The 15,890-nt window shown below is 44.0% G+C and overlaps 1 protein-coding gene across 1 annotated transcript in view; it reads right to left on the reverse strand.

The window, feature by feature from the left end:
- Positions 1 to 6,712: 6,712 nt before the first annotated feature.
- Positions 6,713 to 15,890, reverse strand: part of Trpv3 (transient receptor potential cation channel subfamily V member 3) — a 35,231-nt gene continuing 26,053 nt past the window's right edge. The window contains exons 14-18 of the mRNA XM_090349319.1: positions 14,814 to 14,880; positions 12,975 to 13,249; positions 12,097 to 12,209; positions 9,904 to 9,983; positions 6,713 to 9,524 (exon numbers count right to left, since the gene is read on the reverse strand). Coding sequence (XP_090205445.1) covers positions 9,427 to 9,524; positions 9,904 to 9,983; positions 12,097 to 12,209; positions 12,975 to 13,249; positions 14,814 to 14,880 — 633 coding nt within the window. The 3' untranslated portion in view covers positions 6,713 to 9,426. The remainder of the gene's footprint in view (positions 9,525 to 9,903; positions 9,984 to 12,096; positions 12,210 to 12,974; positions 13,250 to 14,813; positions 14,881 to 15,890) is intronic.

Genomic DNA, 15,890 nt, shown 5'->3' on the forward strand with positions numbered 1-15,890 from the left:
CCTTCTCGTCTCCTAGTCCATCTTAAGAATGTTTAATCTTCCTCATTGTCTGCAATCTAAAGTCCAGTTGAATAAATGGGGGGATTCAAATATCCTTTCTATATCAAAACATCTTCACATTACAAGTGCCTGGTCTCCAGGCACTTTCCAAATAGTCCCAGTCACTCCCAAGTGAAACACAGAGCATTTTAAAGTCTTCATTGTTACTCTACCTCTTAGGATGGTAGGAGAAGTTAAAAATTAAATCTTTTGGCCAGTCACTAGTAGTTCATGCCCATAATCCTAGTGACTCAGGAGGGTGAGATATGAGGATTGCAGTTCTAAGCCAGCCTGAGCAGAAAAATCCATGAGACGCCATTTAACCACTTCTATTTAACCACCAAAAAGCTGGAAGTGGAGCTGCAACTAAAGTGGCAGAGCACTAGCCTTGACACAAAAGTTCAGGGACAGTGCAAAGGCCCTGAGTTCATGCTCCAAAACCAGCGCGCGCGCGTGCATACGTGCGCGCGCGCGCACACACACACACACACACACACACACACACAATCATTTCAAGCTCAGAACTCCATAGGAAAATAAAAACCAACATGCTCAACAATTCCCCTATGCAAAACCTGTTGGTGACTTTTCTTTATCTCTGGAATCTCAAAGCCTCAGCAAGGCCAGAAAAGTCTTTCCTATTCTGGCCTCTTCCAGTTTGCCCATCTCATCTATTGTCACTTACCCTTTTGCTCCCAGCTACTGGAACAGAAAAGCTGTGTTGTTCAGTCCCTGATGTACCAAGCTTTCTATCATGTTTGCTCTTTGCTTACATGATTCCCTCTCTTTTTTTCTCCAGTCCTGTGGCTTGAACTCAGGGCCTGAGCAATGTCCTTGGGCTTTCTCAAGGCTAGAGCTCTATCACGTTCTGAGCTACAGTACCACGTTCTGCTTTTTCTATGTATGTGGTATCAAGGAATCAAACCTGAGTCTTCATGTATTCTAGGTAAGCACTCTAGTACTAGGCCAAACTCCTGATCCTCCCTCTCCTTTTCTGTGTTTTGGGGCTTGAACTCAGGGCTCCAGCACTCACTTGTAGCTTATTTTCCTTTAAGAATAGTGTTCTAGGGGCCGGGAGTTTGGCCTAGTGGTTAAAGTGCTTGCCTAGCATGCATGAAGACCCGGGTTCGATTCCTTGGTACCACATACATGGAAAAAAGCCAGAAGTGGTGCTGAGGCTCAAGTGGTAGAGCTCTAGCCTTGAGAAAGTCCAAGGACAGTGCTCAGGCCCTGAGCTCAAGCCCAGGGCTGGCGGAAAAAAAAAAGTATAGTGTTCTAGCCAGGCCCATGCCTGTAATCCTAGCTACTTAGGAGGCTTAGCTAAGGATTGAGGCTCAAATCCAGCCCCTTGAGACTCATCTCCAATTAACCACTAGAAAACTGAAATGGTGCTGTGGCTCAGGCCTTGAGCTGAAAAGCGCTCAGGGACAACATCCAGGCCAGAGTTCAAGCCCCCTGACTGACAAATAAAAAAAGAATAGTGTTCTACCACTTGAGCTATAGTTCCACTTCCAGTTCTTAGGTGGATACCTGGAGGTAAGAATCTCCTGAATCCAGAGCCCTCTTCTTTGAAAACCTAACCCAGCAGTTCCTTGACCTAGATGCTCGGTGACAATTGTTCTATGGGGAGTTGGGGGGAAGGGAGGGGGGTCATGTCCCTTTTGCTTGGCATTTTTGTACAAGGTTGGCACTCATCACATGAATCACAGCTTTACTTCCAGCTTTTAGGTGGTTAATTGGAGATAACAGTCTCAAAGACTTTTCTGCCCAAGCTAGGGCTACCTTCAAACCATGAAATCAGAATTAAGCCCTTGAGTAGCTAGAAAAATAGAAAACAACCATCATCCAACTGTGACACTTGTCACAGTTGAACACTACTAGACTAGCACTATGATCGACGGAACATGGAGCACGTCTTTTTTATTAAACTACAAAATCCCCAAGAAAGTAGGGATAGTGTTGTCTCATGGTATCCAAAACACTTCACGAATTGCTTAGCACATACCAGGAGCAAATTTTGTGAATAAATCAAAGCTGATAGTGTGGCTTGAAATAATCTGGAGGGGCTTCTCTGGAAGAGGGGATCATGTTCCTTCCAGGGGTGACCCTGAGACCACAAACCATACCATGGGAGATCACAGTTGATGCCACAGGGACAAAAATGGTGAGCCACATGTAGCCGCTGCTCCAACAGGAAGTTTGTTTGCTAGTTTATTTTGGTCAGTCATAGGATTTGAACTCTGGGTCTGGGTACTGCCCCTGAGCTCTTCAGCTCAAGGCTAGTGTTTTATCATGTTGAGCCACAGAGCCCTTCCAGTTTTCTGGGGGCTAATTGGAGATAAGCATCTCTGGGACTTTTGTGCCCAGGCTGACTTTGATCTGTAATCCTCAGATCTCAGCCTCCTGAGTAACTAGGATTATAGGTGTGAGCCTGGCTCAACAGGAGGTTTCAATGAGGCTTTAAGTAGAGGACAGTGGTGGGAACTTTGGAGATGGAGATGATGCAGACATGATACCGCAAGAGGGACCTATAAATTACACATATACCAGACCAGAGGGACCGGGTGTGTCTAAGAGATTTCAATTAGCACACTGGTGGAAGGCAGATTCTGAAGAGAAATAAAATTGCTTAGGGACTCTAAGCCTTTCACATTTCTACACTTCCACAACCTAACTGCACATCCCTCTTTGTAGTCTACATCCCCAATACAGGCCCACAAAGAGCCTGATCCAGAGCTTGCCAAATAGGAATTCCTTAGCACTTACCAAATCAGTGGTTGGTGGAAGTGCAGGAAAGTGACAGGAGCCACCCTGGGCTGCCACATGGGCCTAGTGGCTTGTACACTGCACAACTCTGGAAGGGGTAGAGGCCATTCAAATCATTCCCAAAGAAAATACCACAGCCCTGAAGGGACCCCTTTCTTGACTTCCCAAAATCCATCCACTCTAGGCATTTCCCATCTTTATGACAAAGGACTTGACCTGAGGCAGGCGCTGCAGAATCTCTGATAACAGCTCAGATTACAAGAGCAGCTAAACCAGGTGGAGTTACCAGAATTCCTCCCCACCCCACCTCCTCTTGGCCTGCCAGGGAATTCCCTCCCCTTCCTTTGTCATCAGAGCAGTGCGCCAGAAGCCCACAGAAATGATAGGTCAGTTCAAACAGCAAAGGTGTCAGTGGTTGCCCCAGCCATCAATCAACCATGCTGAATTCCATTGGCCACCTGTGTATGGCCAACCACGTGGCTGGGGGCCTATAAAAGTAGCCTGTAAGATCAGGCGGGGTCGCTCTCTCACTCCCATCTTAGAGATGGCCCTGACCGGTCAGTATGATTCTCGATGCTAGGCGCGGAATAAAACTCTGTTTAACTTCCAAATTCCGCTTTTGTGTCAGACTCGTTCCTTTGATCACGGACCCTAACAAGCCCAAGATTTTCATCCCAGCAAAGTGACACATAAGTTTCCTCAATTTGGCCAAGAAAAAATGAAGGACATGCTTAGTAAAGAGTTTTAAATTTAAAACAAAACAACAACAAAAAAAAAGGCCAGATGGTGGCTCACGCCTATAATCCTAGCTACTCAGGAGGCTGAGACCTGAGGATCAAGGTTCAAAGCCAGCTCCGCAAAAAAGGACCTGAGACTCTTATCTCCAATTAACCTCTAGACAATGGAAAATGGGGCTTAGCTCAAGGGCAGGGCAGTATAGCCTTGAGCTGAAGAGCTCAGGGACAACGCCCAAGCCCAGGGGTAGGGTGGTAGCCTTGAGCTGAAGAACTCAGGGACAGTGCCTAGGCCGAGTTCAAGCCCCATGACCCAGAAAAAAAAGGGGGGTCAAACTGGGTGCTAATGTGCTTATGCCTATTATCCTAGCTACCCAAGAAGCTAAGATCTGAGGTTCATCCTTTGATGTCAGCCTGGGCAGAAAAGCCCATGAGACTCCCTCAATTACCCAACAAAAAGCCAGAAGTAGAGGTGTGGCTCAAATGACTGAGGACCAGCTTTGAGGGGGGAAATAAAAACATACCCAGTCAATTTGGTTAGTGTCATTTAGAGAGAAAAAAAAAAGGCCACTGGTGACATTAGTTACAGGCAAGATAAATGCTTCATGTAAAACTTTATTCTTAAATCTATTAAGTTGAGAAGTAGTTTCACCACTACAAACAGCATAAGGAATCCCATGCAAGTAGATAGTGTCCTTGGGAAAAAAAATTGTACTGTGTCGGTTTAGATACTGTTTCTAAGTTTGGTGGTCAAACGTTGAAAATGCTGCCAGGCACGGTGGCTCACACCTGTAACCCTAGCTACTGAGGAGGCTGAGCTCTGAGGATAGCCGTTCAAAGCTAGGCCAGGCACTAAAGACCATGAGACTTGTATCTCCAATTAACCACTAGAAAACGGAAGTGGTGCTGTGGCTCCAGGGGTAGGGTGGTACCCTTGAGCTGAAGAGCTCAGGGACAGTACCCAGACCCAGAGTCCAAGCCCACAACCAACAACAAAAAAAGATGAAAAGGTGAAAATGTCCCCCATTTGATGGCTTCCACTTTCACTGAGTTGGAGTCACTGATGATAGTTTTAAAATAACTACAGGAAAGCAGAACTGACAACTTTTGAAGCAGATAGAGGAACTCTGGTGGGTATTATAAGAGTTAATGGAGACAGGAGTGATGTGAATGCTATTTTCATTTCTTTCTGTCCCTCTTTCTACCCACTTTATCTTGTTTAACTCCTGTAGTGAATGTTCCATTTTTCTTGTATTGGACCTAACTCCTCACACATACTAGATGAGATGTATTCACACACAACAGAGAATTGAACTGTATCCCTTCCCATCAGATGACATTGATTCATGCATTTTACTCATAATATGACTGCTGGAATTGAAATCCCTTTGTACAAGTACTTGCAAATTTTAAAAATTAAACAATGAACCTTTTGAAAATGTTTTAAGATGGAAGAATGGGATGGGAGTGGGAATGAAGTTAATTAGGATACATTGCATACATGTATATAAATGAAACCTCCCTTGTACAAACTGCTAAAAATAAATAAATGTTACAATGAAATCTCTCTTATACAACTAATGGCTACTAAAACATAAACAAAATAAATAGCCTAAAGTTATGAAAGTAAAAGTTGCAATTAGAAGTAGAAAAGAAAAGGGGGGAAAGGATAAGAAAGACCAATGAGAGGGTAATTATGGCCCAAGAACATTAATTATATGCATGTATGGAAATGTCAGAATAAAAGCTACAAGTGCAATGCATTTTTACCACTTACAGAACTTATTTATTTTGTTATTTTATATATATATATACTTATTTTGTTATATTAAATTCAAGTTGAGAGCTATACGCTGTGGAATAACTCAAAAGAAGTAAAAATGCACAGATGTGTGCATTGGTCTAAAGGGCAGTAATGATGAATCAGCTCTGTGGTATCTATTCTCTCTTTGCCTCCTCATGACAATCCCAAAACATAGATAGGACTTATACCTTTTGATCATCAGATGGAGCCATGAATTTATAATCAAGCAAAATAAGTTGAGAGCATGGGCCGGGAGTTTGGCCTAGTGGTAGAGTGCTTACCTAGCATGCACGATTCCTTGGTACCCCACATACATAGCAAAAAGCCAGAAGTGGTGCTGAGGCTCAGGTGGTAGAGTGCTAGCCTTGAGAGAAAGTTCAAGGACAGTGCTCAAGCCCTGAGCTCAAGCCCAGGACTGGCAAAAAAAAAAAAAATAAAGTAAGTTGAGAGCTAACAGGACACAATGAACAGGGTACTGTGTGGAGGTCACATTATCTGGCTATGAATCCTTTACTCAAACTGCTATAAAAGCTGCTGAGTGTTCAAATAGGCTACTACACAGGCATGCACTTTGAGATGGAGACAGGATAAGAAGATACCACGTCTTACATCATGTCTGCTCTGTCCCTAATCTGGAGCAGATAACAACAATAATAATCCTTTAAGTTCAAAAACTGGTCTTCCGGGGGTGGGGGGAAGGGTAATGGGGACCAAGACATGTGGAAGGGTATCAATGTATGTGAATTAATGCACCTTCTATCTGGCAAATATCATGTAACCCTTTTATTAAATACAATAAAAAAATATTAAAAAATAAATAAATAAATAAATTTGTATATCCAAAAAAAAAAAAAAAAACCAAACTGGTCTTCCTTTATCTGTTTTTTCTCAGCAACACTTCTAGAATTCATACTTGGTCTTTCCATTCACCCACCCAAGAAAAGGAAAAAATTTAGCCATAACAAGACAAAATAAATATTTATTTAAAATCAAAAAACATATCTTCAATAAGACATATATCCTTATGCCTTTTATGATTTCTTGAATGTAGAGTCTCTAAAACACAACACTAAAAACAAAAATAATTTAAAATGATTCAAGGAGAAGAGAGGCACAATTCTATTTGGAACCAAGATGACAGAAGAAGGAGGAGGAGGAAGAGGTAGCAGATGAAGAAATCAATAGCAGAAATCCATGTATGGTCTAGATGAGGGTTATTTGTGTAGACCCCACCCATAGCAAAAGGACACAGCTTACCAAGCCCTTAGGAAGGAAAGAAACATCAATAATACTGTATTCTTTTGGGCAGGCACTGGCTTAAGAGCTTAACAACTTCACAGTACAACCTAGAATACATTCTCCCAGGTAGGCACCCTTGTTATTCAAGATGCATGACATAATGTCTAGAATAATGAATTCTTCCTGAGGAAAGGTTAGCTGAAACAGCACTGATTATCACAAACAATCTGAGCTTTGTGTGGATGCCACCATTGGGAACAATTGCTGGTGCTGAAATGGTCTTGCTAACAGATTCTATCCAGATTCCAGAAAGCAGCTCTCCATAACATGTAAGAATTGATTTCTAGGGGCCGGGCGTTTGGCCTAGTGGTAGAGTGCTTGCCTAGCATGCATGAAGACCCAGGTTTGATTCCTCGGTACCACATACATAGAAAAAGCCAGAAGTGGTGCTGTGGCTCAAATGGTAGAGCTCTAGCCTTGGGAAAGCCCAAGGACAGTGCTCAGGCCCTGAGCTCAAGCCCAGGACTGGCAAAAAAAAAAAAAAAAAGAATTGATTTCTATTTGCCTAACTTCACAGCTTTCGTCTCAGTGGAAAACAGAAGGCTAAATGGCTTCATACACTAAAATCGAAGTCGAAGCGGCTCTGAAATTCCCAACTCCATACAGTACTACATAGCTCCACACATCCAGGGACTTCCCATCAAATCAGAGCATCTGTTCAGGACAAGTGAAAGGCAGCAACTCCAGCTGTGTGTGGTTTGCTGAATCCTTAGGCTGAGAAGATTTTAACTCTTTCACTCCAGGCACCGATGGCTCACACCTATAATCCTAGCTACTCCAGAGGCCAGAATCTGAGGATCAAGGTTTGATGCCAGCTTGGGTGGGAAAGTCCATGAAACTCATCTCCAAAATAACCAGCAAAATGCTGGGAAGTAAAACTGCGAATCAAATGGTAGACTGCTAGCCTGAACCAAAAAAAAATTCAAGATCAGCACCCAATCCTTGAGATCAAGCTCCAAGACTCACATATATAGGTACACACACACACACACACACACACAAAATCATCCAATACCCTTCTTCAGTATCTTATAAATCTTCCATAAGTGCTCAACCAACTTTTGCTTAAATATTTCCAATAGCAGCAGAGGACTAAATGTAACCAAAATCTTTCTATAGCTTTCACCAGTTCTATCCATCCAGAACATACCTACTCCTTTTAACCCCCTTAAATTTCCTCTTCTCCAGAGACATATGCCACATCTTTTCCTCCTGCCTATACCTGAATGTGGTTTGACTATCACACCTAGAGCATTAGTGTCCAGAAAAGTTGGAAACACAGAGGGTACTGAAGACTGGAGTTGTCAGCCCTGAACTGTCAACAAACCTCTTCCCAACTAGACAACCTAGAGGTTGTCTACTCACCCAGCAAAGCTTACAGGCAGTCAGCACACCTAGTTGGCCCAGTGTGGAATCAGCTTGCTTCTAAACAGATTAACTCACTAATTTCCATGATCCCATTTATTTTTGAATCCATTAAAATTTAAAATTGTTGGGATTATCTTTATAATGCTCCCTGAAACATTTCCACAGGGCTCTTTTTCACAGGTACCAAAGGACAGTGACTTTTGCTGTTGCTGTTGTTATTTGGTCTCTAGTCATCTGGGAAGTTTCTTCTATCTCCATTTCACCTCTGCCCTAAAACTGACACTAGAACTTCAGAAGGAAGAAAATCTGAGGATGAAGATCTAAAATAAATCCCAAGCTTTTAGCAGCCCTTCCCTTTAGTTTCTAAATTCACAGTTAACAAAAAATAAAGTCAGAATACTTCAGGTATTTTGCTAAATTTCCCCCCATACTGTTGTATGCTGTGAAATTTAAGACCGTACAAATAGAGTGGCTGTTATATTTCTGTCTCAAATGAAGCCACAACCACAGTTCCAGGCACAAACTGGCAAGACCAGAGAAGGAAGGGAGCCAAGCCCTTTCACCCAGATCACAGTCTATCCCCTTTGGACTTTTGTGTGTATAAAGAAAAGCTTATTGTCCTGGATCCGGCCACTGTGAGGCAACATACATAACACATCCAGCCCCAAAGCTTCAAATCTATTCCTCCACTTTTAAAATCACCTAGTTCATTTGAAGTTTTTTTCACTGAAACTGAACTGTCTTTTCTATACTAAAAATAAAAACCCTGCATTGATGACTCAACTAAAAACATCCTGCTGGAGACAGTTGGAGTTTGGGTTTCACTTCAAGGATGGTTTCATTTCCTGAAAATTCCAGGAGGGCATTTCCAGAACCCTCTTCCTCCCCAAGATATCCAGCATAGCTAGTCCCCTGCACATTTAAAAACAGATTCAAATGTCTCCCACACCGCTAGGGAGGTGGCTTGCCTAACACCGGCAAGGCCTTGGGTTCTATCCCCACAAAAAGAAAACAAAAATCTATAAAATCAGATGACTCCGCCATTTAGGAGAGGTGAAGAAATCTGTGGGTGGGGTTAGGCTGACAAGAAGTTGGCATGTATTGTGGATCACACACTCCTCCAGCCCTGGTCCCTTCCCAAAGCCTGTCTCTTTAAGCCAAGTCAACTCATAGGTCTTCAAACCAAGGTCCTCACTCAGGACTCCCCAGGAGACTCCCATGCTTGAGGTTGCTGGCCTGTGGGTCCATACTGAGCCTTGGAATCAAAGATGCTTCCCCCTCTGACACTGACAGCTGCCTCTCTGCACAGCCACCTGCTCAGCAGGAAGGGGTTTTCTGCTTCTAGCCAGCACTGTGCACAGCCTCCAGAACAAGTGCAGGTCTCAGCCCACGTTCAGGTACACCTAAACTCTGCTTCTACACTGAAGTTTCTGGAAATTCATCTATTTCTTCAAATGCATTCAGGGTGGTTTTACTGTTGCTCCTGGAAGAATCTTGGATTTTGTTGAAATCTACTTTAAAAAAAGAAAGAAAGAAAAGAAAAAGAAAACCTGTTTAGATGTGGAGTACTCTGCATGTCATGTTTCCAAAACATATGCAATTTGTGGGGGGGGCTGTTGATTGAACCCAGGGCTTGATAGCATAATGCGCATGTGCTTTACCACTAAGATCCACACACCTCTAGCCCCCACCACCTAATTTGTTCTAATTAGAGCTAAAAACCATGTGAGAGCTGGTAAGGATCAGAAAACCAAGTTAATTCAAACTCCCTACCCGCCCTGTATGCCCCACCCTATTTTACAGATAGGGAGAGCAGGGAGGGGCCTCAGACTTGATTTGCACAATGTCCCACAGTATAAGCAGGGGCTCTGTATCACCTCTCAGCCATGGTACCTGTACGTCGTATGGGCCCCGGATCTTCATTAAGGAAGGAGACATGTGTTTTCCATTCAGTCCACTTCACTTCATTGATCCTGCCGGTGTAGTGATTACCTCATTACTCTGCAATCACACTTCAGTAGATACAAACAGAAGACACTGCACTTTGGATGTCCTAGTTTCTATGAGATTTTCCTTCCGTTTATCCTAGGGGTTTAATACCTGCCCAACTCTCCACTTTCCCAGGCCTCAAAGAAATCAGTTCTCTCCCAGAGTAAGGGCCCAGAAAATCTGTAAGTTGCTCAGAGAGAGATCTTCTGACACCAACAGTTGTATCTGATTGATAAGAGAATGCTCATAAGGAAGGAAAAGACAAGAAAAAAGAAGAGGGCTGAGCTGGGCATGGTGGCTCACACCTATAATCCTAGCTACTCAGGAGGATGAGATCTGGGGATCAAGGTTCAAAGCCAGCCTGGGCACAAAAGGACCAGAGACTCTTATCTCCAATTAACCTCTAGAAAATGGGAAGTGAGTCTTGGCTCAAGTGTAGAGTGGGTAGCCTTGAGCTAAAGCGCTCAGGGACAATGCCCAGTCCCAGGGGCAGGGCAGTAGCCTTGAGCTGAATAGCTCAGGGACAGTGCCCAGGCCCAGAGTTCAAGCCCCATGGCCCACAAAAAAAAGAGGACTGGGAGTGTAGCCTAGCAGTAAAGTGCTTGCATGAAGCCCTGGGTTTGATTCCTTGGTACTACATACACACACACACACACACAAAAAAAAAAAAAAGCCAAAAGTGGTGCTGTGCTTCAAGTGGTAGAATGCGAGAAAGCTCCAGGACAATCTCCAGGCCCTGAGTTCAAGCCCCAGGACTGGCAAGAAAGAAAGAGGGGAGGGAGGGGGAAAGAAGGGAAGAAGGAAAGGAGAGAGGGAGGGAAGGAAAGAGGGAAAGGAAGGGAAAGGAAGAAGGGAGGTAGGGAGGAAAAGAGGGAGGCAGGGAGGGAGGGAGGAGGGCCTGGGTTGAGGAGTGAAGGTTAAATGTAGGTTAGCTGAGGCTGACCTCAACTATTCTGACCCCAGAATAGTTGGCATTGCCTACCATGCTGGATTACAACTGAAGACATTGGTTTGAGTTATATTCACATTCAGGAACCCATTTTGGAATGAGAGCCTGTCCAAATCTGTCACTTTTGTTCATGTACAGATTACAGTTGGTTTGAGGGTTTTAGGGGTTTTTTTTTTTGCCAATTTGGGGGCTCAATCTCAGGGCCTGAGCACTGTCCTTGGACTTTCTCAAGGCTATCATTCTACCATTTGAGTCACAGCACTGTTTCTGGCTTTTTTGTGTATGTGGTACTGAGGAATTGAACCCTGGTCTTCATGCATGTTAGGCAACCACTCTACCACTAGGCCAAACTCCTGGCCCCAGATTACAGTTGGAAGTGATGGTTTCCAGAAGTGGGAATTATAGTCAGATGGTTGTTCTCAGATGGCTGAGAACAACCATACTCAAAATCTCAGCCAAGTGCCAGTGGCTCATGCCTGTAATGCTAGCTACTCAGGTGGCTGAGGCTTCAATGCCAGCCCATGCAGGAAAATCCAAGAAACTTCTATCTCCAATCAACCACCAAAAAGCTAGATGTAAAGTTGTGGCTCAAGGTATAGAGCTTCAGCATTGCGCATAAAAGCTAAACAATAGTATGGGTCATTGAGCCCTAGTACCAGCTCTAGTACCAGCAGAAAATGAATGAATGACTAAATAAACAAATCAAAAGCATCAGTCATATGGGATATGGGATAACTGCACATTTTAAAAAAGGTGATCATATGATCTTAATGAACTTCCTTAATGAAAAGGCTTGAGACATGTGGAAAGCCATTTCTTCCACTTGACAGTGACAAATGTGATCCCAGACAGAAAGGCAGATTCTCAGGTTGGTAAATCTTTTCTAAGTCAGGTACTAGACAGAGATCACAGGAGTACCTCCAAGATGACAGAGAAAGGCTACCTGCTAAAAGAAACCTCTTTCCCTCACCCTCCTGAACTTAGAAAGCCTAGCTCCAGATCTATATCTACATGGATGTAAGGATGACACAAGAAACAGTGACGGGGTTATGGGAAAGCAAGTGGCAGCCATGTTTCCCCAATAACATGACTTGTCCCTTTCTAGCCACACCAAAGACTACCACCCAAGGATCTTCCTTCTTTGTTACCGGAGACATAGCCGGAAGTCTTCCTCAGCGACTTTGCACAGTTCTCCCATCCGGAATCGGCTCCTCAGCCATTCTGGTAACATTTTCTCAAACTCCAGGATTGTCCTGGCTCTCTGAAGATATAAACAAGCCTGAGCTGGTTGTTCAGGGCCAACTCCAGAAGCATGGCTCTGTGGGAATATTCAAACACACACACACACACACACACACACACACACACACACACTCCCAGCTTCTTAGTTTAATACATAAATCCTGAAAGGTTCAGCTCACATATAAAATTCAAAAATGGAAAGGAAGCATGCTTTAAAGTACAATATAAATATCCATCTCTCAAGGTCCGGGATACTCCTCACTGAAGTATTAGGATCCTGAAATCCTCACATAGGGGGTGAAGTTCAGATGTCACATTATTCCACCCATCCCTCAGAATGGGTCCAATCTCTTCTGAGCATCACAATCCAGTTAAGAAGATCTTAATTCAGAGAAGCTCTTGGTGTCAAATCTCTTTTTCCCTCTAGTTTTCCCAAGTACCTTGGTACTGGGCCTGCTCCCTCATTCGCAGGTAGCTCTGATGGTACCTGAAGGAACCTTCTAGCTCTCTAAATACAGCCTCCAACCTCTCTCCCAACCCACTCTCCCACTTCCGGCCACAGATGGTCTCTGAACCCACCCTGCAGACTCGTGATCTCAGCAAGCGAGAGCTGCTTTGACCATGTGGTGTAGAGCACAGTTGTCACCTTCCTCATCCGAGGCCTCTCACCCCTCCATACAACCTAGTGTTGCAAACCAAGGCCCCCTCTCAGACCCACGAGGGATGATTGTTTTTATTGTTAACAACTCGCTGCTGACCCAAGATCCTGTGGAGAGTTCTTTACCTGAAGGCGCCAGATGCGCTCACTTTCCTTGGAGACATTCTCCACAGTCTCCCCCATGAGCGCGATGAGCATGTTGAGGAGGAGAACGAAGGTGAGGATGACATAGGTGATGAGCAGAAACAGGAAGAGGATGGGGTAGGTGGAGTTCTGCTGGATGTTCAGATCACCCAGGCCTATGGTGAGCTTGAAGAGTTCCAGCACAGCGTCACTGAAGCTGCCATAGGAACTGCAATCTGTTTTGTCCTTGGAGCATTTCTCAATCAGGGAGGCCAGCGCTAGAGGATATATAGAATAGTCTTTTGGCCTCTCTGCTTGGATGATTACCAACAAGCTCACAGATAGCTGCACAAACACACATGCCCACAGTGCTGGCCTGCAGCCACCCTCCTATTCTCTGGCCTCTCAACCCTCATGTCCGATCTCAGGTCCCCCAGAAGCCTCATTAGGATGGCTTTTCCCCTCCCACCTAGCAAAACCCATGTTCTCCTCTCTCACCTCTCCCCGAGTCCAGCACTTGCTCACAAGCAGAGTTGCCAAAGATGAGTCAGGGATGGGTTCCTAGATTCCCAATGGGACTTAGAGCTCCGGGTTACCTCCCCCAATGCTGTGGGACCCCGAGTCTCTTCCTTAATGCTGCTATGGGCTCCCTATGAGGAAGACTTGGGCTCACTTTTGTCTTCTTTGCAACATACCATTGGTAGTTGTTTCTGGGTGAATGAGTAGGGAATGCATGGAGAAAGAAATGAGCATATGAAGGGGCAAATAAATTTGGATCCAGAGAAGGTACCAGGGAACAGCTGCCTAATTTTCAATGGAGGAAGAGGAAGAGGAAGAGGAAAAAGAAGAGGAGGAGGGGGAAAGGAAGATGAAGAAGAGGAAGAAGAAGAAAGAGAAGGAAAAGGAGAAGGAGGTTGAAAGGTATGGTGGCTCTTTCTTAGCATATTAACTATTTGGGAGGTAGAAGTTGGGAGAATCATAGGCCAAGCACAAGCCAGGCAAAATGTTCACAAGATCCCAATAAAAAATTGGTCATAGCCAGGCACTAGTGGCTTATGCTTATAATCCTAGCTACACAGGAGGATGAGATGTGAGGATCAAGACTCAAGTCTGCAAGACTTTTATCTCCAATTAACCACCAGAAAGTCAGAAGTAGAGCTTCTGCAAAAAAAGAAAATGCTAAGCAAGCGTGGAAGGCTCTGGGTTCAAACCCCGGTAGCAGCACATGCACAGTTGGGCACAGCAATGTGCCTAAACATCATCCCAGCACTTTGGTATGTGTAAATATGAGACTCACGCATCCAGTCTAGCCCAGACATAAATATGCAACTATAAAAGAAGAAGGAGGAAGAGGAGGAGGAGGAGGAAGAGGAGAAAGAATAGGAGGAAAGCAAAAAGGGATTGAACTCAGTTCTTTACAAGTGCAAGGCCTTAAGTTCAACATGTATAGTTTTCTAACAAGAGATAGAGGACCAAATGAGCTTATCTCAGAGTATTACTTGGTTGCCATTCTTGAATACTAGCAATTAAATTTCTGTGAACTTTTAGTTTGTCCATTTTTGAAATGGGACAGGAAACATCTGCCAAGTCCATCTAAGGTTGTAAGGGTGTTAGGAGGCCATAGACTTAATCATAGAAGGCAGATGACAATGTGAACTGTAAAAGTGACAGGTCTGCAACTCCGAGTCATAGTTCTTTTGGGGTTGGTAATTAAGATGTAAAGCTCCTCCTTGGAAAGCACAGATCTGGCAGACATATACTGCTTGAGTTTGACATTTGCATATTGAGCCTTACAAATTTGAGGGATACTAGTATTTACGAACTGATTTCTGAATCAATTACCTACTCCAAATCCAAGTAAGAACACAATGTATACAAATAAGAACTTCAGAACATCATGCAAAATGACCTGCAAAGAAATAAACATAATTTGAGTGTGAGATGAGAACGCTACACATTCCCTGCCTTCTCCCAGTCCCCACCGTAGCCCTCCCCTAGGAGAATCCTCCCAATGTTCCCAGGCTAGGTTCTGCGCCCCACTTTTTCTAGGAAGCCTTCTAGCCTTGCATCAGGCTCACGTCTTCTCCTCCCTCCATCTCTTGGGTCTCACACCTGGTGTCTCACCCTTCCTGGGAACAGTGGCACGCATACACAGGAGATAGCCCGTATCCATTATCAGAGATGATTGGTAAATTTGCATGCATTTTGTGAGCTGATTGTTCATCTCCACCATTTTTTTTTGCCAGTCCTGGACTTGTGCTCAGGGCCTGAGCATTGTTCTTGGACTTTCTCAAGGCTAGAGCTCTACCACCTGAGCCTCAGCACCACTTCTGGCTTTTTTCTATGTATGTGGTACCGAGAAATCAAACCCGGGTCTTCATGCATGCTAGGCAAGCACTTTAACCACTAGGCCAAACTCCCGGCCCTCATCTTCACCATTTTTAAGGCCAAAATAAAACTTTCAGTTCTCAGATGACTAAGCTCTTGGGATCTAGCACTCTGCATAATGACTGTAGTCACTGTATTATATATGCATCCATTATACTATAGACCAAATTGTCTACCTGAGATGTGCCAAGACCATAGCTCCTAAACGTTCTTAACACACATACAATTAACTGTACTGAAGGCAAAGGTTACAAATATGTAAAGCTGATCGTTGCCTAGTTATTACATTTTTACAATTGTCTACTGTTTGGTGATGATTTAAATAGATTGTAGCACACCGTTGAGTGCTGTGTCTTCATTTCCTCCCCGCTCTGCACCTAGTGGCATACCTCAGTAGCTGCAAACTTGCCGCACTGGAAATACTCACACCACAGAAATTGATAAATACTATGAATCAGAGATTTGCTCCTTTTATTTTCTTTTGTTATTTCTTTTTTTTCTTTTGTGTGACAGTACTGGGGCTTAAACTCA

This window comes from Megascapheus bottae, chromosome 17 (genome assembly GCF_031878675.1).
Source record: "Megascapheus bottae isolate mThoBot1 chromosome 17, mThoBot2.hap1, whole genome shotgun sequence".
Lineage (NCBI taxonomy): Eukaryota > Metazoa > Chordata > Mammalia > Rodentia > Geomyidae > Megascapheus > Megascapheus bottae.